Below are 26,603 nucleotides of genomic sequence, written 5' to 3' on the forward strand. Positions count from 1 at the left end.
CAAGGGAACAAGAGTTCAAGATCGCCAGTCAGCCTCTAGAGTATGTGAAGGAGTATGTTTACCTAGGCCAATTAATCACAGGGAACCCTGATCATGAGAAGAAAATTCACAGAAAAATAAAAATGGATTGGATCGCATACGACAGACACTGTCAGATGCTGACTGGGAGCTTACTACTACCATTTAACCCTTTTGCTGTCACGGACGTACCGGTACGTCATCGCGCTTCCCCCCCACAGTGTCACTGACGTACCGGTACGTTCTCTATCGCGCGTTCAAAATTTCGCGCATGAGCGCAAAGCTGGCGCTCCCGGACGTGGCCACGTTATCTGTTGACTCTTCCTACAAGTTCGTATTTTCGCCCCGACCTGTGTTAGTACATGTATTGAGTACGGTGCGACTGTCACGCCCCCCTCTCTTTTTGCTGAGTGGCGCGGTGGCTCCGCGTTCGCTGGATCATGCGTCGCGCGCGTGTGGTTATGGGTTCAAGGGTTGTTCTGCCATCTCCGCCGGTTTGAAGGTTTTTTTCTTCTGTTGGTGCGTCTGCTACGGCGTCAAGTTCAGGCGCACGCGTCGCCGTTGCCTCTCCGAAAAGAGTGACTCGATTGCTGCTTTCGCTCTCTCGCCGCACCCTCGCTTCCGACTTGCAGCAGTAAACGTAAAGCCCTTCGAACTTTGTTTTAGCCTTTTTTCATCTCCCTCTTCCTGATCATGCAACGTCACATTTATCTCCGTTGCGCGGGCGACTGAAAGCGCATCCTCCCTGCGCGCGACTGAAAGCGCATCCTCCCTGCGCGCGGTTACTTTCGGATAGCTGAGCGGCGCGAGACCTTCGTCTGTTCATTGGAGCGGTGGCTCTTACGATTCAGAATACGAGCCGAGCTCGGATTTGGACTCGGACAGCGTCTAACGCGACGAAGAGATGAGTTCCGCATCGTCAGATTCGGATGTTGAACGGATGTTATAGTCAGGCTGATGATGATGATGATGATGTTTACTAATAACAGCTGCAGAACATTGAAATGTGCATATTGCATTGACTATGTTATTTGTATACCAATCATAATAAAAAAAAAATTGCTATGTACATTCCCTGTTATGCTTGTTCCCTGAAACCAAGCCGACACTGGGGGTGCGTCACGGCCAGAAAGGTCCGACAGCGAAAGGGTTAAAAGAAAGGTGTGCAAACAATGCATTCTACTGGTTCTAACATATGGGCGGAGACTTGGAGACTGACAAAGAAGCTTGAGAACAAGTTAAGGACCACGCAAACAATGACGGCATAAAGATAGCTAGGCACAACGTTAAGAGACAGAAAGAGAGCGGTTTGGATCAGAGTGCAAACGGGTATAGCTGATACTATAATTGACATTAAGAGAAAAAAATTGAGCTGGGCAGGTCATGTAATGTGCTGGTTAGATAACTGTTGGACCATTAGGGTTACAGAATGGGTTTTAAGAGAAGGGGAAACCAGTCGAGGATGGCAGAAGACAAGGTGGAAAACGAAATTATGAAATTCACGGGTGCGAGTTTGAATCAGTTGGTGCAGGACAGGGGTAATTGGAGATCGCAGGGAGAGGCCTTTGTCCTGCAGTGGATAGAAAACGGGATGATGATGATGATGATGAGTTACTTGGGAGAGCTTGCCTACTGGTTGCCTTGGTGCCTTGCCTCCCCCTTCAATTGCTGCCTCTGAAGCCAGCCTAGTTACGGTTTCATCCATTACCTCTACGTCATCTTCATCTCTGTTGTAAGGCTCCATATTTGTTTGTAAGTTCCAGCCTGAATTTGTCTGCTTTTACCCTTGCTGCCTCTAGGTTGATCTGTTTCTTCTTGACCACTTTTACTCTCTCTTCAAGTTGAGGTGAATCCTAGCCCTCACTAACCTATGATCACTGCACTTTCCCCTATTTAACATTTCTACATACTGTACTACGCTGGGATCAGCCGAAAGTACGAAATCAATTGCATCTCTTGTTTAACCATTGTATGCCATTGTATGCTTCTTTCTTTTAAAAATGAGAAAGCCAAAGATGTATGCTTAGAAAAAAAAAGTCTGTGATAGGTACATGTACCTGAATTTTCTATTGTACAGTGAAACCTCGTTAAACCGCAGTTGGCCGGAGCTCGGAAGAAGTACGTACTAAACGGTAGTACTGTTTAACCAAAATAGCATGAGATCGACCGCTCACCTGTCAAAAACAGAACTCAGAGAGGGTGCGATGAAAATGAAAAAAACAAAGAAGTGCAGTATTTGTTCACTTCGCGGGACAAAGTGTTATTTTCATTTGATGCCGCGGCGGCCTAGCATCGACATCAGCGGTGTCAAACTTACCGAAGCTGTGAGGCAGCTTTTCAGCCAGCCCCCCTCTTCTCTGCAAACACTCGCATGGCAGATTCCTCGTTGGCGTTACGTATTCTCCGTGCATGCGTGCGGTAGCGCTGCAGAAGTTGTGGGGCGCCTTTTTTCATTGCGGGGTGCTGTTCTTGCCGCGACGATTGCATCCATGAGGCTGACGTAATGTGCAGCTTCTGCCACTGTCAAGCCTGAATCGCTCGTGCTGTCGCTTTCCGCGTTGTCCTCATTCCTGTTGCTAGCTGACACTTCGGCAACAACAGAGGCAATGATCGTGAAAAGTCGAACCTCGTAGCCGACATCGCTTTGCGGTCGCAGCAGCGCTGCCGAGCAACGTCGCTTTCTAAATGCCACACACCGTAGTCAACAACAGATCCCTGTCGCATGCCAGCGCCGACCTTTTCATGTCACGTTCGATAGCATGAAAATGATGTCAAATTTTTCTTCTATGCTGAGCATCCGGCGTCTTTTTTATCCAAGCTTCGGCATGAGTTGAGTCGCCGCTTATGCGACGCTACAATGCTCTCTGGCACGCCGCTGAAATGATGTTGATGTGGCTTGCACACGAATGCACAGGGCGTTTGGAGGCCGTTGTTCCGATCTCCGAGGCTTGTTGTTCTGCCGGGCTGCCCGATGGAGACGACGCACCGCCGTTTTTGCGCGACGAAAAGTGGAAACAATACGTGTTAACCGATACATATGCAATAAGCTGGTACGGATTATGCGGATACAAAACACATTATGTTCAATGGCCGCTGAGTCGGGGATTTGACTTTACTACTTTTAAAATGAAACTTTTGTTTAAGTGGGTACGGTTTAACGAGGTTTCACTGTATAAAGATGTCATCACCAAACACTTGTGTTACGGTGCTTACATGTGATCTCTAGTCCCAACTCATTTCAAGTTTATAACACATGGCATGTAGTGTGCTGTATTTCCACTGCATTTATTTTTCCATTTGGTGAACGCCCACAAAAATGTATAAATGATACATGTTCATAAGTCAAACCTTAGACATTGTATAACTGCTTACACTTCTGTATTCTTCTGTAAGTCATGGCTCTTGCTTCTTACAAGAGGAGATCGAGCGGCGCATTTTTCTTTCAAGGGAGAGGTGATGTGACATCCTGTTTCGAAATCCAGTTTCGGTTTCGAGTGGTTATAACAGCTGGCGCCACTCTGTGCCTAAAGCTATTAGTGTGCCTTGATGTATTTCCTTTCCCCTCACCGGAATAAAGGCATTCCTTGTCTGGTCCTCGACTTGAGCAGTCTGGCTCTTCTTTTGTGGTGCTTCGCACCCGGCCGTTAGGCCTCACACCGTAGGTCCCGCTCCGGCCGCCCCGTTGAAGCTACTACACTGTTCTTTCCATGCAACCCGGTTACAACAATTATTGGTTATAACAATAGGATATTCTTCGCACTTGAATATTGTTATTCGTAGGTTCGACTGCAATGACTTGGAGTTTCCTTTGTCCTACAATGAACATAACATACACTGATCCTAATATTTAGTTGAGAAAAGAGGAGAAAGTGAAGCTGGGCATGTCATGAAACATGTAGCACAAATAACTGATAGTCTATACATGTACCAATAAGATTAAGAAATGTTTCACTATAGGAAGGGTACAAGTGATGCAGGATGGGTAAATTAAGTTTCCAGGAAAGGCCCTTGTCTTGTGATGAGACGTCAGCTTGAACTACCATATTTTCTAGAAAATAGGCTGAACACAAACGTAGGTCGACCCCTGTGTACTGAACTAGCCGAGAAAGAAAAAAAAATTAATTAGAATGTAAGTCAATCAATACCTTTTTAGACAAACCAGAAACTTGAAATATGACACACCAAGGGGAGGGACTGCCCAAAGTAATTTTGGAGCAATTTTTGGGGCAAGTAAAATTGCGTTTTGGAGCAGTTTGAAGCAGAAAAAAATGCATTTTGGAGCAGCTTGGAGGAGACTACATTTCAATTTGGAGCAGATAAAATTTTATTTTGAAGCAGTTTGGACCTGGGCAATCTGAATTTTGGTGGAATAATGGAATATCACGTATGCCATCACAACCAGTCCTGATTTCAGCATTTCGAAACTATGACAGAACACAGAATTAGCCAATACGAGCGCTGTACTTTATCTGTCTTAAGCAACATTTTAAGCTGAATTTTGGAGTAGATTACCCGGATAATGAAACCGTCTAATGCATGCAAATTTTGGTAATACAGTCAAACCCACTTATAACAATACCGCTTTTAACAATATATCGGATATAGCAATGGACAGCCGCAGCACCGTCACCTTTGCAGTGTGTTCTATGGTAAAATAAACCGCTTATAACAATGCTATCATACTAGATTGTCGGATATAACAATTGAATGTAGTCATTTGGAGCCAACCTTCACAGAAAAAAAACGTGCAAACGCAGCGACCACGCCGGCCAAACTACTCCGGCGAAAAGCTCACGTGACGACGCATGAGAGGAGAATGGGGTGAGCAGGAGAAGCAGGAGAAAAGACGGACGCTTTCCTCTGGGCAGAGTAGGAGAGGGAAGGAAGGCATTTCTTTTGTTGCTTTTGTATCGGCGCGCGGAGAGCAGTCCATTCTGAGGGTGTGCCGCTCGTTGAAAACGCGTCTCGGCAGTTGAGTGTGGGCTGCCCCATCTTTCCCATTCTCCTTGGTTCCTGCTTCACCAGTTGCACGTGTTCTGAATGCAGCATACAGTGTCAAAGCACGTGCGTTGCCAGCGAGGTTTTCGTCATCTGCCATCACCGGCCTTGGTCCTACTGGTTCTGCAAGTCCATCGGATCCCCCCCAGAGTTCAACGATGGAGGATTCTCCTTTAGGAAGCGTGGCCAGTGTGGCTCAACTGGATCAACTGCCGCAAAAGAGAAAGCGAGCGGCAATATCTTTGGAAACGAAGCGAAACATTTTGAGAGAGCACAGAGGTGGTGAAAGAGTGTGCAACTTAGTACGCAAGTACAGCCTGTCACAGCCGACAATTTCAACCATCATCCGCAATGCGCTCAAGATGACTGAAAACGAATGCCATGCTAGTGCTGGCCATGCTATGGAGGACGGCCGGAAAAGGATTCGGCATGGTGCCTACAAAGATGTGGAGGAGGCACTGTATCAGTGGTTCCTTAGCGCACGTGCTATGAACTTGCCAATTAGTGGCCCGATTTTGGCAGAGAAGGCGAAGCACTTTGCGTATCTCCTTCAAAATACCGATTTCCAGCGTGGTGTTGGCTGGATTCAGTGGTTCAAGGAGAGGCACGGAATCGTCTACAAGGCAGTCGTGGGCGAGGCAGGGTCACTCAATGACGACGCTAGACTGAAGTGGTTAGGTGAAACACTGCCGTACATCCGCGAAGCATATGTGGACCGGGACTTGTACAATGGTGATGAGACCGGGCTATTCTCCCAAATGCTTCTATCGAAGACACATGCACTCAAAGGCGATCCCTGTTAGGGCGGCAAGCAGAGCAAATTACGGGTGACCGTTTTCCTTTGCGCGAATATGGACGGCAGCGACAAGTGTCCCGCCTTCGTAATTGAAAAATCTATGAATCCCCACTGTTTCCGTGGTGCTGCGAGGATTCCAGTTCGTTACCGTCATAATAAGAAAGCGTGGATGACGCGTGAACTTTTCCGCGAGTGGCTGAGCGAGTTCAATCAGCGGATGCAGCACGAAGGCAGGAAGGTGGCGTTGGTCCTTGATAACTGTACTGCAGACCAGACTGCCCAGAAGCTGTCGCATGTGAAAATTCTTTTCCTGCCGCCGAACACGACTGCAGGCTTGCAGCCCATGGACGCAGGCGTGATTGCATGCTTCAAGGAATTATATCGCCGACGTGTGTTGAGCAGGCTTGCTCTTAACCTGGACATTGCTGTGCGTGAATGCCGACCCGCTCCAGACTTTAAGATTTCGCTTCTGATGGCTGTCCAATTCATTTTTGGGGCGTGGGCAGAAATCAGCTCCTCCACCTTCATGAATTGCTTCCGAAAAGCGGACTTTGCCGGGGATATCAGTGATGCGGAGTATCGCGAAGCTACTGCCGATGGAGCCATTACAGAACTTTGGTCTACGGTGCGTGGTGATGACGGCAACGCGGAGGGGCTTCAAGAATTCTTGCATGCTGACGATGCAGTCACGACAAAGGAAGAATTGACTGACGAGGCGATCGTTGCAGCAGTCACCAGCGCGGAAGACGATGACAGCAGCGACGACGAAGATGAACCGGAACCTGTACAAGTTGTGTCTCAACAGGAGGCATCAAGAATGATCAATTCCCTGCGGGACTTCATTTTTGCAAAAAACCTTTCGCTCGGACATGTTCAACATTTGGATGCCCTCCAGAAAGACATCGGCAAGATTGCCGCGAAGCATTCGAAACTCTCCTATTACGGGTTTGTTTCAGCAAAGAAGTGAGAAGTGCAAGCTATTTTGCCCTCATTAAATGCTCTTAGGTATTCATGTTTTCTTTGTTTTTTTGGGGGGGGGTGCTAAGGGATTTTCAAGCTGAGAGGCAGCCGCGGCAACCTTCTCGTATATTTTACAAGGCCCCTTTCGGGACTACTAAAACGATGCCTCGGCGGAGCTGGCATGTCACTTGCCATCTGTGACCCCTCTTTGCAGTTGTTATGCCTTTTCTCGTGCAACCCGTTTATAACAATTATTGGTTATAACAATGAAATTTTTATGGCACTTGAACATTGTTATAAGTGGACTCGACTGTAGTAACTGTCGATTTTTAATTAGTGGTAGCAATAACAAAAAGCATGCGTTCTGCAATAGAGAGTCCGAAAGTTACGAAAGTAGCATATGACATGTTTTATAAGTACACTTTTCTTTAATGTCTCGACAGTGGGGGTGAAGTACATGGAAATGTGCTTCATTAACAGATGGTATAGAGAAGCTAGAGTTATGAACTACTGTGGTTTATATTCAAAGACATGTCTACATAGTAGACCAGGGCAATTACAAAGCGCCTAGTACTTAACTTTCTGGTATAACGTAATGCCCCTGCCACACGGGCACCCGCAAACACCGTTGAGCATGAAGCTCCCTAATGGAGATTTACGGCAATGGAGTTGCAGCCGTGCTACATGGCACAGCGCGAGCTTCGACGGGCGCTGCTGCGCTTACTTCTGCGTGCAACTGTTTACGTATACAGTCGCCGTTAAACTAATCTATATGTATATATTTTTAATGCAGTACGTAATCTAATAAAATTACAGTGAGAAAGTTTGCTGTATGTCACCGCAAGACTTTTGTTTTCCAAGCACAGCGAAGTTGCAAGCAATGCTGGCCATACTGCATTCTTGCTTTCGTGCGTGGGTACAGAGTAGCGTGGGTACATAGGACCCGTCGTTCGACTGGCGTGCTTTGAGTTGTGATTCTATTGTGTAATCGTGCATGTGCATGTGTTTACAGTGAGCTCAAATGCTCCCATATGAGTGACGAAACCGAAGACGTGAAAAAGAAGGTCGCACTCGCCATGGCCAGAACAACCGGCATTGAAGCTCCGGGATCACTCATTGCAGTGCATGTCCACCTGGAGAATTTATCCGTATGACCACTGGGACTACACGTGCAGCTCGTGCGCAGGTGTGTAAATGGCGGAACGACATTTCCCCATGCGGCATGGCGAATAATTGGTGTAGAAGGTACAAGTGCTGATGTCCTTAAAAACAAATTAAAAACTTCCATTACGTAGCGTATAACCCAAGGCAAAACAAAATAATAACGCTAAAATTTGTAAGTGAACTAGTTACGACGATCTTATTAGCGTGGTTTTCTTTGGTGCTGTAGCTATCTGGGAACGAGAATACTCTATCCAGCAGTAATGGTCATTGCAGAACTCCCTTCGCCCAAAATCTCCATTTAACTTCTTCGGGGCAAGTGAGACCGTGTGACATGGAGTGCAACTCCGTTGACATTAAAACGAAGGAGTTAAATGGAGTTAAATCTGCTTTCACTGCAATAGCAATTGTATGGACACTCCAGGTGCATTTCTGCCATCATAGTTGCCGTGATGTTCCATATAAAGCCCAAGAGCAATAACATTGTCACCGCACACCATATGCTGTATGTGCGAGTGAAAGCGTGCGAGGGTGAGCCGACAATGGCGGCTCAACATCGCATGCACAGAGGAGGAAAGCGGTGAGGAAGCGCGCCTAGGCGCAAGAGAGAGGGAGGGGCATGCATATGGCACAGCAGTACAGACCCTTTCTTGAGCACGAGGGTTACAATGTAGGCTTGTTGGTAATGCATCCATATTGAAACGATCTGCAATAGGGACAGAGTGTTCCGAGTGTTGATAGCTTCGTCTGTGCCATGTTCTCGCTGCTTAATTCGCCTTGAAGCGAGAGGCAGCCCAAAGGTCAATTCGCTCGCTGCTGCTGCCACGCTTTCTCATTCGAGTGTTTTGAAAGTGAGTGTGCACGGTCATCAAGTGAGATGTGTTCATGTTTGCTTTAGCACGCGTGGCACATGCCTGTTAGTTTAGTTAGTAAGCGAATGTTTACAAGGTTATACGGCTGATAAGACTACTATCCTTACTTTGTATAGCTGTCAACTACAGTAAAACCTTGTTAAACTGTACCTGCTTAAACAGTAGTTTCGTTTTAAAAGTAGTAGAGTCAGATCCCTGACCTAATGGCCATTGAACATTATGCATTTTGTATCCGCATAAACCATACAAGCTTATTGCATATGTATCGGTTAACACGTAGTGTTTCCACGTTTCGGGGTGAAATCACGGCGGTATGTCGGCCCGGCAGAACAACAAGCCTCAAAGATCAGAACAGCCTCCAAGCGCAAACGCAGAGCGCGCTTGGAAGAAGCCACATCAACATCAGCATCATTTTGACACCATGCCAGAGTCGGAGCGTTGTGGCCTGTGTTGTGGTGTCATGCACACTAGGACAAAAACCCGGTGCTAAGCATAGAAGAAAAATAGGACATCGTTCATGCCGCCGAACATGACACAAAGAAGTCGGTGGGGGCACGCGGGAGGAATCTGCCATTGACTATGGTGTGTGGCATTTGGAATGCGAAGGAGAAGTTGGTTGGCAATGCTGCTGCGACCGTGAAAATACGTTAGCTATGAGGTTCAACTTCTCGCCATCGTGGCCTCTGTTATTGCCGAAGTGTCGCATAATGACAGTGATGAGGATGACACTGAAAGCGACAGCACAGACGATTCAGGCCCAACAGCGGCTGATGCTGCGCGTTACATTAGCCTCATGCTGGTGTTTGCCGAGAAGAGGGGCTGGCAGGAAAGCTGGCTCATAGCTTGAGCGAGTTTGAGGTCGTCGTCGTCGCTGCTAGCCCGCCGCGGCATCAAACGAAAATACCATACTTTTGTCGTGCGAAGTGAATAAATACTGCATGTTTTCTGCCCTTTGTAGTGCCATGCCACATGCTTATCATCGAGGAGACAGGAGCTGCCACACTACGTGCCTATCATTGAGACGACGAAAGCTCCCACTTCTCCGCAACGAATCAAGAATTCGACATGGGAAGGGACTTCAAGAAGCACCCAGCCATCTCCGCGACAAAATCAAGAATTCGACACGGGTGACATCATCACCCACCCCGACAGGTTCTTACCGATGAGGAGTCGCCAAAGAGATTTAAGGAAGAATCGGCCCATTGTGAAGGAGAGAGTCGCCTCCAGCCACCCAGTCAGTCTGATGCGCTCTTACAGCTACATGTACGCTATCATCCACTATCTGTAAATATTGTATAAAGTTTTTTCATTTCTTCTTCGTCTCTGGAAAGAGTCCGCGTCTTGTCCTCCACCCCGAAGTCACAACAGTGGATGGCAAGTTGTGGAATTCGAAGCCAGATAACGCCCGCTATACCGCTCAATGGCAGCCACGAGGTTGACTGTCGTCAGCTACTTTGGAGGGGTGAGTGCCCGACATTTGCCTTTCGCATCGCCAGACTTCTGTCGCACACGTAAATGCTAAGGGCAATTGCTCAAGTATTCTGAAAGGCTTGTAGTGGTTATGTCTTAGTTTGCTTCAGGCCTTGCATAGATTTCCAGCTTCGGAAGCAAAGCTAATTTAGAGGCAAGGCCGGAGATGAGCAGTCAGATCGCGATGGAGAAGCTCAGGATACAGGACCTTCTTGATGTTTGTCAGGAGATGGGCATTTCAGTTGCCGCGGAAAGGCGAAAGAAAGCCATTCTGGATGTTATGAGCGCAGAAGAGGTAACTGAGAAGGAAGTCGAAGAGGTTTGGGGAGAAATTCTTGAGAGGAGAAGCGAGAAAAAATGGTCGATGAGGCAGAAAACAAAAAAGAAAGGTGCGAGGAAGCAGAGGAGAGGAAAAGGTGTGAGTAGGCATAGGAGAAAAAAAGGCGTAAGGAGGCAGAGGAGAAAGAAAGGCACGAAGAGCGAGATCATGCTCTTAAGATGAGAGAACTGGAAATAGAGCAAATTTGAATCAGCTCGGCGCGTTCAAGTCCCCTTTTCGGTGGAGATGATATGCCTAAACTGAGAATACGACCTGATGCTACCGTACAGAATAGGCGGTGAGATCACACTTTTTCTTGTGAATTTCGAACGTACATGTGAAAAGACAGGGCTGGACGAAAGCATTTGGTCTTAAAAACTTCTTTCAGTTGTCCCAAGAGAGGCCACGGAAGTTCTCACACGATTGTCTAAAGAACACTACGAGAACTGCCTAGAAATGCCTCTGCCGAGGCATTCCGACAGTGGTTTAGACAGGCAAAAAGGGGCAGCGAGTCGCACACTGAGTTGGTGTACGCCACGACAAAATGCTTGAATGCATAGCACTGGAGCAGTTTTACCGAGTTCTTCCAGAAGAAGTTAGACTTGGGCTGCAGGACAGGCTCCCAGAGGTAGACCTAGAGAAGGCAGCCCAGCTCGCGGAGGAATATTACACGCACCGAAACTTCCAAGGAAAACCGATTCAGGAAGACAGGCTAGAAAAAAAAGGACTATTCTGTAAAGCGGTTTTTCCCTCGCAACCCAATTTTGCCGAATAAGAAATCATCTACGAGTGACGAGTTCTGCAAAGGAGTATCGACTAAGGCTGAGGTGGCGAGGGACGGGCTAGCAGAGACAGCCCAATCGGCTGGGGCCGCTAAAGCTAAGGCAGACAGAGCGCGTGTTCGAGGCTCGGAGACCAATTATCTGCTTCCGTTGCAACAAGGAAGGCCATATTTCCTCAAATTGCAAGAAGCGTCCGTCTCCACACCAAGGTCACAAAACCTTTCATCGCACTCTTTCATAGTTCCTTTTTGGACTGGTAAGTAAGTGATGTCACGCTATTTCAGTTAAGCAGTACTACCATTTATTACATACTTTTTCCAAGCTACGGCCAACTATGGTTTAATGAGGTTTCCCTGTAATTTTCTATTGCAATCGATGCTTCGCCTTTAGTGTCAATTTTTACTGCGACATTTTATTACAAATTTGCCATTAGCCCTTTGTGATAGGTCAATATAAGAGCACTCAGGCCTCGCCCATATGGATATAAAAACAGATTGGAATAGTTTTACGCCATACTGGACCTGGGGACAGCGACGTCTGCCCACTGAACCTGCAGCAGCGCCCACCTCCATGGTTTCTCGTTCACACACTGTGCCTTCAGCCTACTTTTTGTTGTTTTGTGCCTCAGCTAGGGAGCGCCGCACCGCTTGGGCCAGTCAACCGTACCCTAGTGCACTCTAAATACAACCGCCCTGGCTATTGAGACAACAGCAACGACAGCCGTGAGTGGCGATATATTGGCGATATATTGAATGCTAAAAAATTTTCCCAATGCCCTAACAACAGCAGCGATTTGACATTTAGGAAGAAGGTAGGCCACATTATTCATTATGTGCAGCACATATTTTTTTGTAGGTTAATTGTGTGTTTTGAAGATATTTACGGAATAGCAGTTTTTTTCCCCTATTTTTATGTGTCATATGCCTGAGATGTTGGTTTTCCAGGTCCCCTGGGTGAATAAAGCAAAATACATTGTTTATATTGGCTTGAATTAGAAAGCATATCATCAGCTGTCGATGTCTTCGAGCTCGCGCAGGTTTCCATTGTCACATGTCTTCAATGTCAATGATGGTTCAACTGAGAGCGAGGGCATTCTCTTAGATGACCGGCCTTCATCTGTTGCATGTGAGGCCATTCTCTTTTGTGTGGGCTGCTCGTGTGTGGGCTGCTCGTAGAGACACTCTGGAAGATACGGCAAAAGATTGTGGGTACTGTATCAGACCAAAGCGCAGGCTTTCCATGCTGTGCAGATACTTCCTGACCTTCAATGATATGCACAAAATGCCTCGGTATGCACTTTGCATCAAAGTGCAGCTCACAAATGGAGTTAGTGACTTCCAAAGGGCTGATCGGTGCGGTGAAGATTGAGCTCCCATACCCGGCGCCTTTCTTCATCTTTAGGGACTCGAAATCTTGGCCTGACCTTTCAATCTGCTGTATACGGTTTTGCAACCCACTACACAACAGTAGTTCTCTCGCTGAGGTGTGCTCATCCTGTCCTCCTTTGAACACTCTGCCAAGTCGGCGAGTTACCAGACAAACTATAGACATATGCAAGGGCCATATGCGTGCGCATACATCATGCAGACGGCATCATCTGATGGCAGCAAGCAACCTCAATTCATGGCAAAGCAGGAATTTTATAGTGTTTTTTTTTCCGCACATGGTAGGTACAAACAGTGACTAAAAAAAACACAAGCATGACGGTGCGTCGAGCAGACGATGGCATGTCAAGCAGACGACAACTCGGCGGCGCCTTAACCACCGCTGGTACGCATGGTTTCGTCGGGCCGCTGAGGCACCAGATTGGCTGGAACTTCAGAAGAAGGCGACAGCAGCACAGCTGCAAATTTCAATGTTTTTTGCTTCACTCTTACCGCTTGCCATGGCCTCCATTGGACCCACTCCCCCATTCTAACACATTCTAGTTATACGTGCACAAATTACGAGAAACTGCGGGAGGCCGTGTCGCATGGTGCGCGGAATGCGAATGGCTGCGCTCTCTTTTGGAGAATGATTCTGCTCGCTGTTCGCAGCAACTGCCGGAGCACACATGCCAAAGCCGTTCTGGCACAGCATGGCACAATTTCGGTCCACTTTCTGTGTTTGGTGCAATTTGGCACAGGAATTTGCATTTGTATCGAAATGGCACAATTGGCGCAAGCGTCCCACCCTTGCACACCTTTATTTACCATACTATATCATGTTAGTCAATGCCACAAGTGGCATTCTCGTTGCAATTGCCAGAGAAGTCGTCCACGTTGGATGCTTCACGAGCATCCATGGTCATCGAGTGCATTGGGTATGCAAGGTTTCTTGAACCCAATCTGGATAATCTCCAGACTGGCTTTAGGGTGGGTGCAATGGAGGAACTCCATTGCTTGGTACTTTTGCTAGCTTTGCTGAAGAATCTAGGTCGAGATTCTTTGGTCACAGATTAGGGTGATAGCTTCATTTTGGCAACATCTTCGAGAGAAAAAAAAAAAAAGTCAACCTACATACGAATAAATACTGAACATGTGAGATATTGCCAGGAAGTATGACTGACAGAGACATCACAGTAGTATTTCTGTACTGCTCATGGAGGATACTAGGAAGATTGTGACATTACAGGGCATATACAATAACGGAATGGATGCGACACTGAAAAATGCACAGCCCTGCTGTTCCCCAACCAAGCTATATGCAGAATGCTACACTAAGAGCTTTTGTTGCTTTAACTGTATCCAACTACAGAACAATGTCAAAAAAAAAAAATGAAATACACGCACCTGTGCCTGCTCTCCAACTGCTGCCAGGACACATATGACAACCCCAGGGTTTGGATCTGGGGCCTTGAGCTTTGGGATGAGCACCTGCACAATGTCACTAAGTGTTAAACACGCCCTGAAAAACATTATGAAAGCTACCGTGCCTACAAAAGGAAGCATATGCTTTTTCTCGTGGCTTCTGAAATTAATGGCTTTTTTTTTCCACAACAGTAAAACCTCGTTAATTCTAATTTCACAGGACCAAAAAAAAAAAAAAAATGTCTGATTAACATAATGTTGAATTATTGAGGATATCGACAGAACAATAAACAAATGCTGACTACGTAAACACATTCTATTGCGATAGCAATTATATGGGCACTCCAGGTGCATTTTTGTCATTGCTGTTGCCATGAGGTTCTGTATAAAGTCCAAGGGCGATAAAATCGTCGCCGCACATCGTATGCTGTAGGTGCGAGTGAAAGTGTGTGCGAGAGTGAGCCGGCAAACGCAACTCAGTCTCGCTTGTGCGGTCAAGGAAGGCATGCTGGAAGCGCGCCACCCATTGCCGCCGGGCGAGGCACGGGGGTGAGGCGAGGGAGGGGGAGGAGGGCATTCTTCTCCGGCAGTTGCTGCTTACAGTGCAGCCGTGCGGGTGCCATATCTTGAAAGTGATCTGCGACGTGGCCAAAGTGCATGCCTGCGTGGGCTTCATCTTCAAAGCGATCTGCTATGTTTGCAGAACGCGCATAGTGCCGGTAGCTTCGTATGTGCTGTGCTTTCGAAGTTTCGTTCGCATTGAAGTGAGAGATACACAAAGGTCAATTCGATCCTTGCTGCTGCCGCGATTCCGCATTCCAGCATTTTGACAGAGTTTCCTAGCTCATCGAGCGAGATGTATTCATGTTTACCTGAGCCCGTTAACACCACGCTAGTTAATTTAGTTAGTAAGCGAATATTTACACATTTATACGGTCGATAAAACTACTATCCGAACTTCGTATAGCTGTCCACTAATTTGCAATCGCAATCGGTGCTTCACTTGTCAGGCGAAACTGTGACATTGTTTACTTAATGAATCAGCAAACCCTGCTTCTATTTTGCACAAAAGCAGTGTAAAACCAGCAATTCACGTCATATCGTGACTGATTAGCGCTCGCAGCAGCAGAGACCTCGCGACTACCTTGGCAGTGCAGCCACAGCTCACTTCCTCATCTGATACATGCTTTTCCTTACCACTTGCACCTCCTGATCACTTTTTCACCAATGAGCTGGTCAGCAACAGCATCGCAATGTAGCTGGAGAGTTTGATGCCAGCTTGTAGGCCATAATAGAATCTCTATTCGTCCTCGACAGCTTCCACCGCATTTGACATTGAAAGTACATTGCACCGAGTCAAAACAAAAGTACTGTTACCTGCAACTGCTGTGGAAGAAACTGTATTTGCTATCGACGTGATCATGGTCGGCGATCACGAAGTTCTGAAAGGACGTGGTGAATGTGGTGTTATGTGTGGCGGTAAATGCAAGAATAAAGAGTTTAAAGGCACAAACAGGCACTAAGCGTTCATTCCTGCAGTTCTTGTACAGTTTCCGCAGACTACTGTAGCGATGCGGTCTCCATCGCTTTGTTTCAGTGAACCTTTTTCCAATTCAGCTATGCGCATGTACATACCCTTGCCCCAGCTACATTCAAAGCTGTGCCGCCATTACCACAGGGCAGGTGCACGAAGTGAATGCGTGATGCCTTGCATGAGCTGCGGCCATTTACTGACCTTGAGGGACCGAACAATAATTTTTCAGTTGTTCTGGGCAACAATACGGGTTAAGAAAACACTTTAGCAGTTCATGGGAAAGGCTACAAGCAGTTTTGTCGATGAAAACGACTCCTTGAACTAACGCTCAAGCGATAGGCTCAGCGGTTGAGGCAAGTCTCATGCTGGACACTCGCTGTACTGTTGATTGCACAAACCAGGGTGGAATGTTGAATGTATTGAACTGGTGTGGCGTGCATGGCCAACTTACAATAATTATGGCATGTTACCAGTGAGCCATCACGCAATGGCTCACTGCGATCACGCAATTCTTGCTATGTAAGGCAAGCCAGCATTCTGGTAACAGCACAACATCAGCACAGTGAATATTCTAATCGCACCTGCCGCCGTACGCCAGATCCGGCAGTCTCGGCGATGTTTTAATTTACTGGTATGTATATCACACGACTTTTAACATTGGCTGAAGAAGGCATTACTGCATGCAGGCGGAAATAGCTGTACAGGTATACGTGGGGCCAAAGAAAAAGAGGAATGTCGCCCCACAGCCCGCAGAAATGCGTCGTATGACACCAAAGCAACGCACTCACGGTGTCGCATTATACACAACTTGCGAGACTTTTCTTTTTGCAGGCAAATGAAGCCTCACGCGCCTGGCAAAACAATGTGTTGTGTCCACTTACCTTCCTCCCCCCCCCCCCATGCCATATGCTACATCATCATCATCATCATCATCAGCCTACGTTTATGTCCACTGCAGGATGAAGGCCTCTCCCTGCAATCTCCAATTATCCCTGTCCTGCGACAACTGATTACAAATTGCACTAGCCAGTTGTGGGATTCTCTCCTGTGCTCTTGGGACAAAGGAACGACAACTGATTACAAATTGCACTTGCCAGTTGTGGGATTCTCTCCTGTGCTCTTGGGACAAAGGAACGACAACACAGTAATGCAAACAATCACAAGGGCCTTTATTACACCCTTCATAGATCAATGCCTGCTAGCCGAGTTGCTATCCACAAAACATGCCAATGGGCGCGCGATAAATCTAGGAAGTCGACTCACCGCGACCGGATAGCGAGCAAATATGTTCGCCACATGCTGGATCCCAACGACTAGTTGTTCGCGTATACGGTCACCCGAATGATGGCGTGTTAGCGCAAGGCCTCACGAGACGGTCTCGCAGAAGCATGAATCGGTGCATGCGCGGAACGTCTGCGGTGCTTGCCGACCCGCAGCCAAAGAGAGGAAGAGCTTTCTCCTCTCCAGGCCCAAGTAACCCCGCCATTAGGTGGCGTTAGCAGAGCCACACTCGTGCCATCTCTTGCAATGCGCTTCAACCACACCGACTTCCGCAGGCATCAAGCCACGCGGCGAAGCCGGATTACAGGAGTCGGGCGCTATGCGGGAAAACAACATATCAGGAGATGCGTGAGAGTGGTGCATCCCCACACAGTTTCCCTGTTTCATCACCTCACCTAGTTTTCTGCCGTCCTCGACTGCGCTTCCCTTCTCTTGGCACCCATTCTGTAACTCTTAACAGTCGACCTGTTATCCGTCTTACACATTACATGGCCTACCCAGCTCAATTTTTTCCCTCTTAATGTCAATTAAAATATCAGCTATATTCTGATCCACACCGCTCCCTTCCTGTCTCTCAACATTACACCTAACATTTTTCGTTCCATCGCTCTTTGCGTGGTCCTTAACATGTTCTCGAGCTTCCTTGTCAGTCTCCAAGCTTCTGCCCCATATGTTTGCGCCAGTAGAATGCAGTGACTGTACACTTTTCTTTTCAGTAATAGTGGTAAGCTCCCAGTCAGGATCTGGCAATGCCTGCCATATGCACTCCAACCCATTTTTATTCTTCTGTAGATTTCCTTCTCGTGATCAGGTTCCCCAGTGAGTAATTGACCTATATAAAAATACTCCTTTACAGACTCTAGAGGCTGACTGGCAATCCTGAACTCTTGTTCCCTTGCCAGGTTATTGGTCATTATCTTTGCCTTCAGCATGTTAATCTTGAACCCCGCTCTTACACTTTCTTTGTCAAGGTCCTCAGTTATTTGTTGTAACTCGTCCCCAGTGTTGCTGAGCAGGACAATGTCATCTGCAAACCGAAGGCAGCCAAGATATTTGCCGTTGATCCTTACTCCTAAGCCTTCCCCAGTTTAATAGCTTGAATACTTCTTTCAAGCATGCAGTAAATAGCATTTGAGACATTGTGTCTCCTTGCCTGACCCCTTTGTTGATAGGTAACTTTCTACTTTTCTTGTGGTAGTTGGAATATTTGTTGATATTTCAGAGATATTCATGTAAGCCTCCTGTAAACCTTGATTACGTAATGCCTCAATGAAATGCCTTCTCATGATCCATGAAACCCATATAGAGAGGTTGATTGTACACTGCAGATTTCTCGATTACCTGTTTGATGACATGGATGTGATCCATTGTAGAATATCCCTTCCTGAAGCCACCCTGTTCTCTTGGTTGACTGAAGTCGTCGTCACCATCATCATCATCATCATCATCATCATCAGCAGCAGCAGCAGCAGCAGCAGCAGCAGCAGCAGCAGCAGCAGCAGCAGCAGCAGCAGCAGCAGCAGCAGCAGCAGCAGCAGCAGCAGCAGCCTATTTTATGTCCAGTGCAGGACGAAGATCTCTCCCTGCGATCTCAAATTACCCCTGTCCTGCGCCAGCCGATTCCAACTAGCGCCCGTGAATTTCCTAATTTCATTGCTCCACCTTGTCTTCTGCCGTCCTGGACTCTGTTTCCCTTGTCTTGGAACACATTCTGTAACCCTAATCGTCCACCGGTTGTCAAACCGGCGCATTACATGACATGCCCAGCTCCATTTTTTCCTCTTAATGTCAATTAAAATATCGGCTATACCCGTTTGCTCTCTGATCCAAACCGCTCTCTTTCTGTCTCTTAACGTTGTGCCTAGCGATCTTTATTCCATTGTTCCTTGCGCGATCCTTAACGTGTTCTGAAGCTTTTCTTGTCAGTCTCCAAGTCTCCGCCCATATGTTAGAACCAGTAGAATGCATTGTTTGCACACCTTTCTTTTAAATGGTAGTAGTAAGCTCCCAGTCAGGATCTGACAGTGTCTGCCGTATGCGATCCAATCCATTTTTATTTTTCTATGAATTTTCTTCTCATGATCAGGGTGTCCTATGATTAGTTGACCTAGGTAAACATACTCCTTTACATACTCTAGAGGCTGACTGGCAATCTTGAAATCTTGTTCCCTTGCCCGGCTATTCATCATTATCTGTGTCTTCTGCAATTAATCTTCAACCCCACTCTTATACTCTCTCTGTTAAGGTGCTCAATCATTTGTTGTATTCGTCTGCATTGTTGCTGAACAAAACAATGTCATCGGCAAACTGAAGGTTGCTCAGATATTAGCTGTCGATTCTTACTCCAAGCCTTCTCAGTTTAATAGCTTGAGTACTTCTTCCAAGCATGCAGTGAATAGCATTGGAGTGATTGTGTCTCCTTGGCTGACCCCTTTCTTTGTAGGTATCTTCCTACTTTTCTTGTGCAGAATAAAGGTGGTTGTGGAATCTTTGTAGATATTTTCCAAGGTATTTATATAAGCGGTCTGTACTCCTTGATTACGCATTGCCTCTATGACTGCTGGTATCTCTACTGAATCAAATGCTTTTTCGTAATCTATGAAAGCCATATAGAGAGGCTTATTGTACTCTGCAGATTTCTCAATAACCTGATTAATGACATGGATGTGATCCATTGTACAGCATCCCTTCCTGAAGCCAGCCTGTTCCCTTAGTTGGCTAAAGGCCAGTGTTGCACTTTGTTGCAACTTCACGTGTGTTTTCGAAGTTCGCGCACCTTTTATCATCTAACGATCCTTCAGAGTTCGGACTATCACTACTAACACGTGCTCCTTCCTATCTTCCTGCCACTCGGCTACCTATAGATATGCTCTGCACCTTTGAATAAACGTTCATTTTTTGTTCTACTGACTATGCTGATGCTTCACTGTTCTGGCGTTACTGCGAGCACGCCATGGCTATGCTACAGTGGCGATGAGGATGGACATCGCCCATGCAGTGAAAGTCGACGCTGAACCGGAACCCACGCAGAACCGAGAAACCAAGGCCATCATGGTTCACCTACTTCCGGACTTCGAAGAAGGCAAAGATAAGTGGAAGCCGTACGTTATTAAAGTAGAAGCATACTTTGAAGCGAATGCGATTGAAGAATCGACTAAGAAAAGAGCATTGCTTGTTGCTGCGTTAAATACGCATACGATCCAAGTGCTGGCAGGGAAGGTGGCTCCGCGCAAGCCAAATGCGTTGACGTATGAAGAAGTTGTCGAAGTTTTGAGTGAGCACTACAGTCCCAAGAGACATGAAATCACCGAAAGCTACAAGTTCTTCAGTCGTCGTCAAGCGGAGGGCGAGCCGATTAATGAATTCCTGGTAGACATTCACCGAATAGCTGACAATTGCGATTTTGGCAGTGCTTTGGATCGCATGCTACGAGATCGCATTGTCTGTGGTATACAGTCAGGTGCCCTGCAGAAGCAGCTACTGGCAAAGCGGGAATTAACGCTACAAGACGCTGAAGCGATGGCCCTTGCAGCTGAGGTTGCGGATAGTGATGTAAAACAGATAATTGGACCGACAATGACACCCGTGTTAAAAGTACAGGCGTATCAGAAAGGAACTCTGGTGGATGAGAGAGAGGATGGTTGCCGCACGTAAAGAATGCGCAAGGTGCGGTAGTACGAAACATAATGACGCATGTTGCCCCTGGTCTCACTCTCGCTGTTACCGCTGTGGACGACGGGGTCACCTTGCAAGGAAATGTCGAAGTCGCGGGGCTCGAGAACAAGGCACGGCAAGGACGGCACAAACTAACACCCTCTTGGGGACGGAAGCCTCGGCAGACGAGGAACACGAAGCCGCCCACATTTGGACTTTGGTATCACAACGAAAAAGCTGTCTGGAACCGCCGATTCGCCGGACATTTGCTTGGTACGGTGTGCAGCTGAGCATGGAAGTCGATATCGGGTTGCCCGTTTGTGTCATCCCGTGTCAACTATATTATAAGCACAGTGAGCAATGGCCGAAACTGAAACCGTCCAGTCTCAATTTATTCTGCTACACAGGACACCTTCCAGTACTTGGGGAGCTTGCGCTCCAGGTTTGTCATAAAGGGGTGACAGTGAAGTGTGCGCTGACCATGTTGGACTGTGCGGGACCAAGCCTCTGCAGTCGCGATTTAATCCAGCAGCTGAAGAGCGCAGGTGCTCCGGTGATTCGTTTTGTAGAGGACTCAGCGGCAACAAATGAATCAAGCGAATCCAGCGTGAACAGCATATTCAATGACCACCACGACGTTTTCTCCGAGGAACTGGGGCTGATCAAGGGTCCTCCAGCCAGCCTGCACATGAAGGAGGGCGCCGTACCCAAGTTCTGTAAGGCCAGACCCATTCCATACGCGCGATGCGAGCGAGTGTCACTCGAACTAGACCATTTAGTTTCTTTGGGAGTGCTGTCGCCGGTGGCACACTCTGCCTGGGCAACGCCCATTGTTGTAGTGCTTAAGAAAGACGGCGCAGTAAGAATTTGCAGCGATTTCAAGGCCACAGTAAATCCAGCGTGTGCAACTGAGCAATACCCATTGCCAATCATTGAGGATATGTTTGCCCAGTTACACGATGGGGACTATTTCAGCACTCTGGATTTACGGAATGCATACAATCAAGTGGCGTTAGACGATAACGCGAAGAAAGTTTGCGTCATTAATACGCCAAAAGGGCTATTTTGCTACAATCGACTTCCTTTCGGTATAGCCTCTGCGCCCGCGATATTCCTAAGAAAAATGGATGAGGTATTGGCTGGCCTTCCAGAAGCACAGGCTTATCTTGACGATGTGCTCATTTCCGAAAAAGCGAGTGACGGCGGCGAAAGGCTGAAAAACGTCTTAGAGTGCTTCTGAGAGTGCGGTGTAAAGCTAAGGTTCGATAAATCCAACTTTCGCATCCCAGCAGTAACTTATCTAGGCCATCGGATCCATCGTGATGGGCTTCATCCGACAGAAAAAAACCTTGACGCTATCATGCAGGCACCGAGCCCCTGTAATGTCAGCGAGCTACGTTCGTTTTTGGGTATGATTACTTTTTACGCGAGGTTTCTTCCGAACATGTAAACCACACTTGGTCCATTGTATGAACTGCTTGAAAAGAATGCACGTTGGCAATGGAAACAGCCTCAAGAGCTCGCGTTTGATCTTGCCAAGCAAAGCCTTAAAACAGCCAAGGTTCTTGTTCATTTCGACCCTTCGAAGGAACTTAAACTTGAATGTGACGCGTCTCCGTACGGTGTGGGAGCTGTCTTGTTTCACACGACCGGTAACGTTCACAGGCCCATCGGTTTCCGTTCGTGAATATTAACGCAGGCGGAGCGCAACTATTCGCAGCTGGAGCGAGAGGCACTGGCACTGGTATTCGGCGTCACGAAATTCCGTGACTACCTTCTAGGTCGGGAATTTACCTTGGTGACTGACCACCAGCCGTTGTTGGGCCTGCTGAGATCGGACAAGCAGACGCCCACAATGGCCGCCGCACGGATACAACGTTGGACACTCCACCTGGGGGCCTACTGCTACCGGCTACAGTACGCACCAGGACGACAGATGCTGAACACTGACGCCCTGAGCCGACTTCTGCAGCGATCTCCGGAATCTGACGACGACGCTGAGCCGCCCGAATATGTGCTGTCGCTAAACCAGCTGAACAATGGCGCCATAACAACGCGTGAGCTGAAGGCATTAACGTCTTGTGACCCTGTCCTGGTTGAGGTCAAACGATACATATAACAAGGTGGCCCAGAAATGCAAACGGAATGGCCCGGGCCGTACTGCCGTTTTTTGACCGTAAGCTCGAACTATCCCTTGTGTCATGGTATGGAGCGCATCGAACCCTTCGATGCGCTCCCTACCATCCTCAGTCTAATGGTGCGGTGGAAAGGGCAGTGCGAACTATAAAAGATGGCCTTCGAAAAATGAGGAAAGGAAAACTGGAAGAGAACCTAGTACGGTTGCTTTTTAACTACCGGAGAACTCGGCGAAAATCGGGTAAATCCCCAGCAGAGCTGCTTTTGGGCTATCAAATACGCTCACGCTTGGACACATGCTTTCCTCCAGCACATCCAGGACCAAAAGAGAACCAAGATGACTGGCTGCCGCTACCTGGGAGTGATGTGTATGCCCGCAATTATGGTGCGGGGAGCAAGTGGACGCCCAGCCATGTAAAGGCGACGTCTGGAGCGAGAATGGTGACCGTGGAAATATCGGACGGAGTCATAAAGCAGCACGTAGACCAGATCCGCCCGCGACAAGAAGCATCAGGCGATAAACCGACAGTAACTACAACCACCACATATCGCAGCGAGCCAGAGCAAGCAATACAACTACAGCCTCCAGAAACGGTGAACCCAGATGAAGGCATAACTGCTCGGCGCATTCCAAATGGCACCCGTTCTCCAGATTTTGCGGCACCAGATATTCCAGTGGCTCCGTTGAATACAGGTGTCGCCCAACAAACTCTGAGATGTTCAACGAGAGAACGCAAGCCAGTGCAATGCTTTCATTTCTAAGGAGGAAGGAATGTTGCAACTTCACGTGTGTTTTCGAAGTGCGTGCACCTTTTATCGCCTCATCTAGCGATCCTTCAGAGTTCGGACTATCACTACTAACACGTGCTCCTTCCTATCTTCCTGCCACTCGGCTACCTATAAATACGCTCTGCACCTTTGAATAAATGTTCATTTTTTGTTCTACTGACTACGCTGATGCTTTACTAGTCTGGCGTTACTGCGAGCACGCCATGGCTATGCTACACCCTTATTCTATTGGAGATTATTTTGGTAAATATTTATTATAATTTTTCAGTTCTTTAGCACAATAACAACAACAAGGGCAACACATGACTGAAGTCATGTGTTGCCCTCATTCTATCGGAGAACAGCTTATGAATATTTTATACAATACTGAAAGCAAGCTAATGGGCCCATAATTTATTAATTCTTTAACGTCTCCTTTCTTCCGGATTAGTACACTGTCGGCGTTGTTCCAGTTCTCTGTGAAGTTGTGAGACATTGCATATAAAGGGCAGCAATCTTTTCAAGCATGATATCTCATCCATCTACGATTAAATAGACTGCTATTCCATCTTCTTCTGCCGCTTTTCCCCTAGTCATGTCTTGCAAGCGCTTCTAACTTCATCACTAGTTATAGAAGGGGCCTCTGTATCCTGTTCATTACTATGTTGAATGGTAACATGTCTGCTCTGGGCACTGTACACATCAGTACAGAATTCTTCTGCTGCTTTTACTATAACTTTGAAATTGCTGATGATACTACCCGGCTTTATGACTGATTTCATGCGGTATCTATTTTTTACTGCTTCTTCAGTCTTTTGCTTGTTATAATTTTGAATATTCCTTACTTTCTCCTTGTTGATCAGTTGTGACAGTTCTGCGAATTCTATCTGATCTCGAGTTGGACATTTCATGCTTTGTCATTTTCTTATTAGGTCCTTTGTTACTTCAGAGAGCTCACCTACTGGTTGCCTTGGTGCCTTACCTCCCACTTCAATTGTTGCCTCTGAAATCAACCTAGTTACGGTTTCATTCATTACCTCTACGTCATCTTCATCTCTTTGTTCTAAAGCTGCATATTTGTTTGCAAGCAGCAGCCTGAATTGGTCTGCTTTTAGCTTTACTGCGTCTAGGTTGGCCTGTTTCTTCTTGGCTAATTTTACTTTCTCTCTCTTCGTATTGAGAGAAATCCAAGACCTCGCTAAAGTATGATCCCTGCACTTTACCCTACCTAACATTTCTACATCCTGCACTATGCTGGGGTCGGCAGACAGTATGAAATCTATTTCATTTCTTGTTTCTCTATTAGGGCTTTACCAGGTCCATTTCCAGTTGCTATACTTCCTGAAGAAAGTATTTATTATGCTGAGCTTATTCCTTTCCATGAATTCCACCAAAATCTTTTCTCTAGTGTTCCTAGAATCAATGCTATAGTTGTCAATTGCTTGTTCACTAGCCTGCTTTCCCCCCACTGCTGCATTGAGGTCAGCCGTGACTACAGTATACTGAGTTTGTACTTATCTCTTCACTAATTGAACAACTTCATAAAACTGTTCTACTTCTTCATAATTGTGACTGGAGGTTGGTGTACAGGCTTTAACTACATTTATTTATACCTCCTATTCAGCTTTATTACAACTACTGCTACCCTTGCATTATTGCTGTAGAGTTCATCAATGTTGCCCGCTATGTCCTTATGGATTAGAAATCCTACCCTATATTGTCTCTTATCTGTAAGTCCTCTGTAGCAAAGGACGTGGCCGTTAGCAGTGTATAAGCCTCACCAGTTCTTGTAACCTCACTAAGGTCAGTAATACCCCACACAATGTCTGATAATTCCTCAAAGAGTCCTGCTAAGCTAGCTTCACTTGAGAGGGTTTGCGTGTTGAACGTTGCCAGGCTCAGTTTCCAGTGGCGGGCTGTCCGGATCCAGACATTCTTGGCACCCTCCGCCACGATGAAGGTATGACTGACGTCTCGGTCCGGTGCTCCACAGGTACTGGGGACTGAGGGCCATGGTTTAATTGTAGGGGTCATGAGGGACGTAGTGGCCGAATACTGCATCAGGGAGGCCAATTCCTGTTCTGGTGAGGGAGTGTCTTTGTTGAAGCTTAGTGGGCATTCCTAATTTCGTTGCACCTAGACTAATATAGCCCCCCTGGCTCTTGGCATATATTTTTTCTTTTTTTTTGGCAGTGTCAGGCACTGCTCTAAGCTGCTCCATATGCTACATATTTCGAGATAAAAACAACACTAGTGCTGAAGTACACTCGCAGTATGTGTGCAGAACTTATGGACGTTGTTTATTCATAGTCATCATGATGAGCTGCTTACACTGCCTGCTCTTGAGAGCAAGCACGTGCATGCATATGTTGACTGCCTCATGCAAGTCGAGTCACTCCAAATGATGGGTGAGTTTATCTTGAAGAAAGTACTGCTGTGACGAGTTTGATGCTCATGCATGCATGTCTTTACCAGTTGGAGGAAAGTACTGGCGAAGCTGTTAAAAAATAAAGGCTGGCGCATCTCTCAAACCTTGGTTCCAAATGGCCTGCACGCCGCATTCAGCATGTTGCCTTCACATCGGTAAATGGAAAAGATGTTGTTACATGTGAACAAATATGCGCACGCTAGATCAGGATGATGAGAAGCTAATTCAGCAACACAAGCGACAAAAAAGAAAAATGCGACGGCCACCGCAAATGCTACCACTGCACAGAGACGAGAGGCGGGGGCAGCATGTGCGTTGTGACAACTGTGGTATCCGCCGGCACTGTTGCATAGGCATTAACCTGTTCTGTCTTCCCCATGTTTCTCTCCTTTCCACTGGCAATGGTTGTGGTGGGGGCGCTCACATCGTGGGCTAGCCACTGCTGGTTGCTCACAATGGCAGCACGGGTATTCACCTCCGGGACAGCACCATGTTTCCACATGCTTTCCTTTTGTCCGCCGACACCTCGGTCTCTAGGACTTGAGTTTGCACACGGTGCCTTTACCTGTGCGGTGAGTGTGTACATTGTGTTGATCCTTTCCGGACACTAAACTGAAGAGCAGTGCATAGTGCTCGC

The 26,603-nt window shown here is 47.1% G+C and overlaps 1 protein-coding gene across 3 annotated transcripts in view; it reads right to left on the bottom strand.

The window, feature by feature from the left end:
* The window catches only part of mTor (serine/threonine-protein kinase Tor), a 388,261-nt gene that overhangs the window by 270,728 nt on the left and 90,930 nt on the right, over positions 1-26,603 (bottom strand). For all 3 annotated transcript variants that reach the window (XM_072287059.1, XM_072287057.1, XM_072287058.1), the window contains exon 13: positions 14,148-14,231. In XM_072287059.1, coding sequence (XP_072143160.1) covers positions 14,148-14,231 — 84 coding nt within the window. The remainder of the gene's footprint in view (positions 1-14,147; positions 14,232-26,603) is intronic.

This window comes from Dermacentor andersoni, chromosome 3 (assembly GCF_023375885.2).
Source record: "Dermacentor andersoni chromosome 3, qqDerAnde1_hic_scaffold, whole genome shotgun sequence".
Taxonomy (NCBI): Eukaryota; Metazoa; Arthropoda; class Arachnida; order Ixodida; family Ixodidae; genus Dermacentor; species Dermacentor andersoni.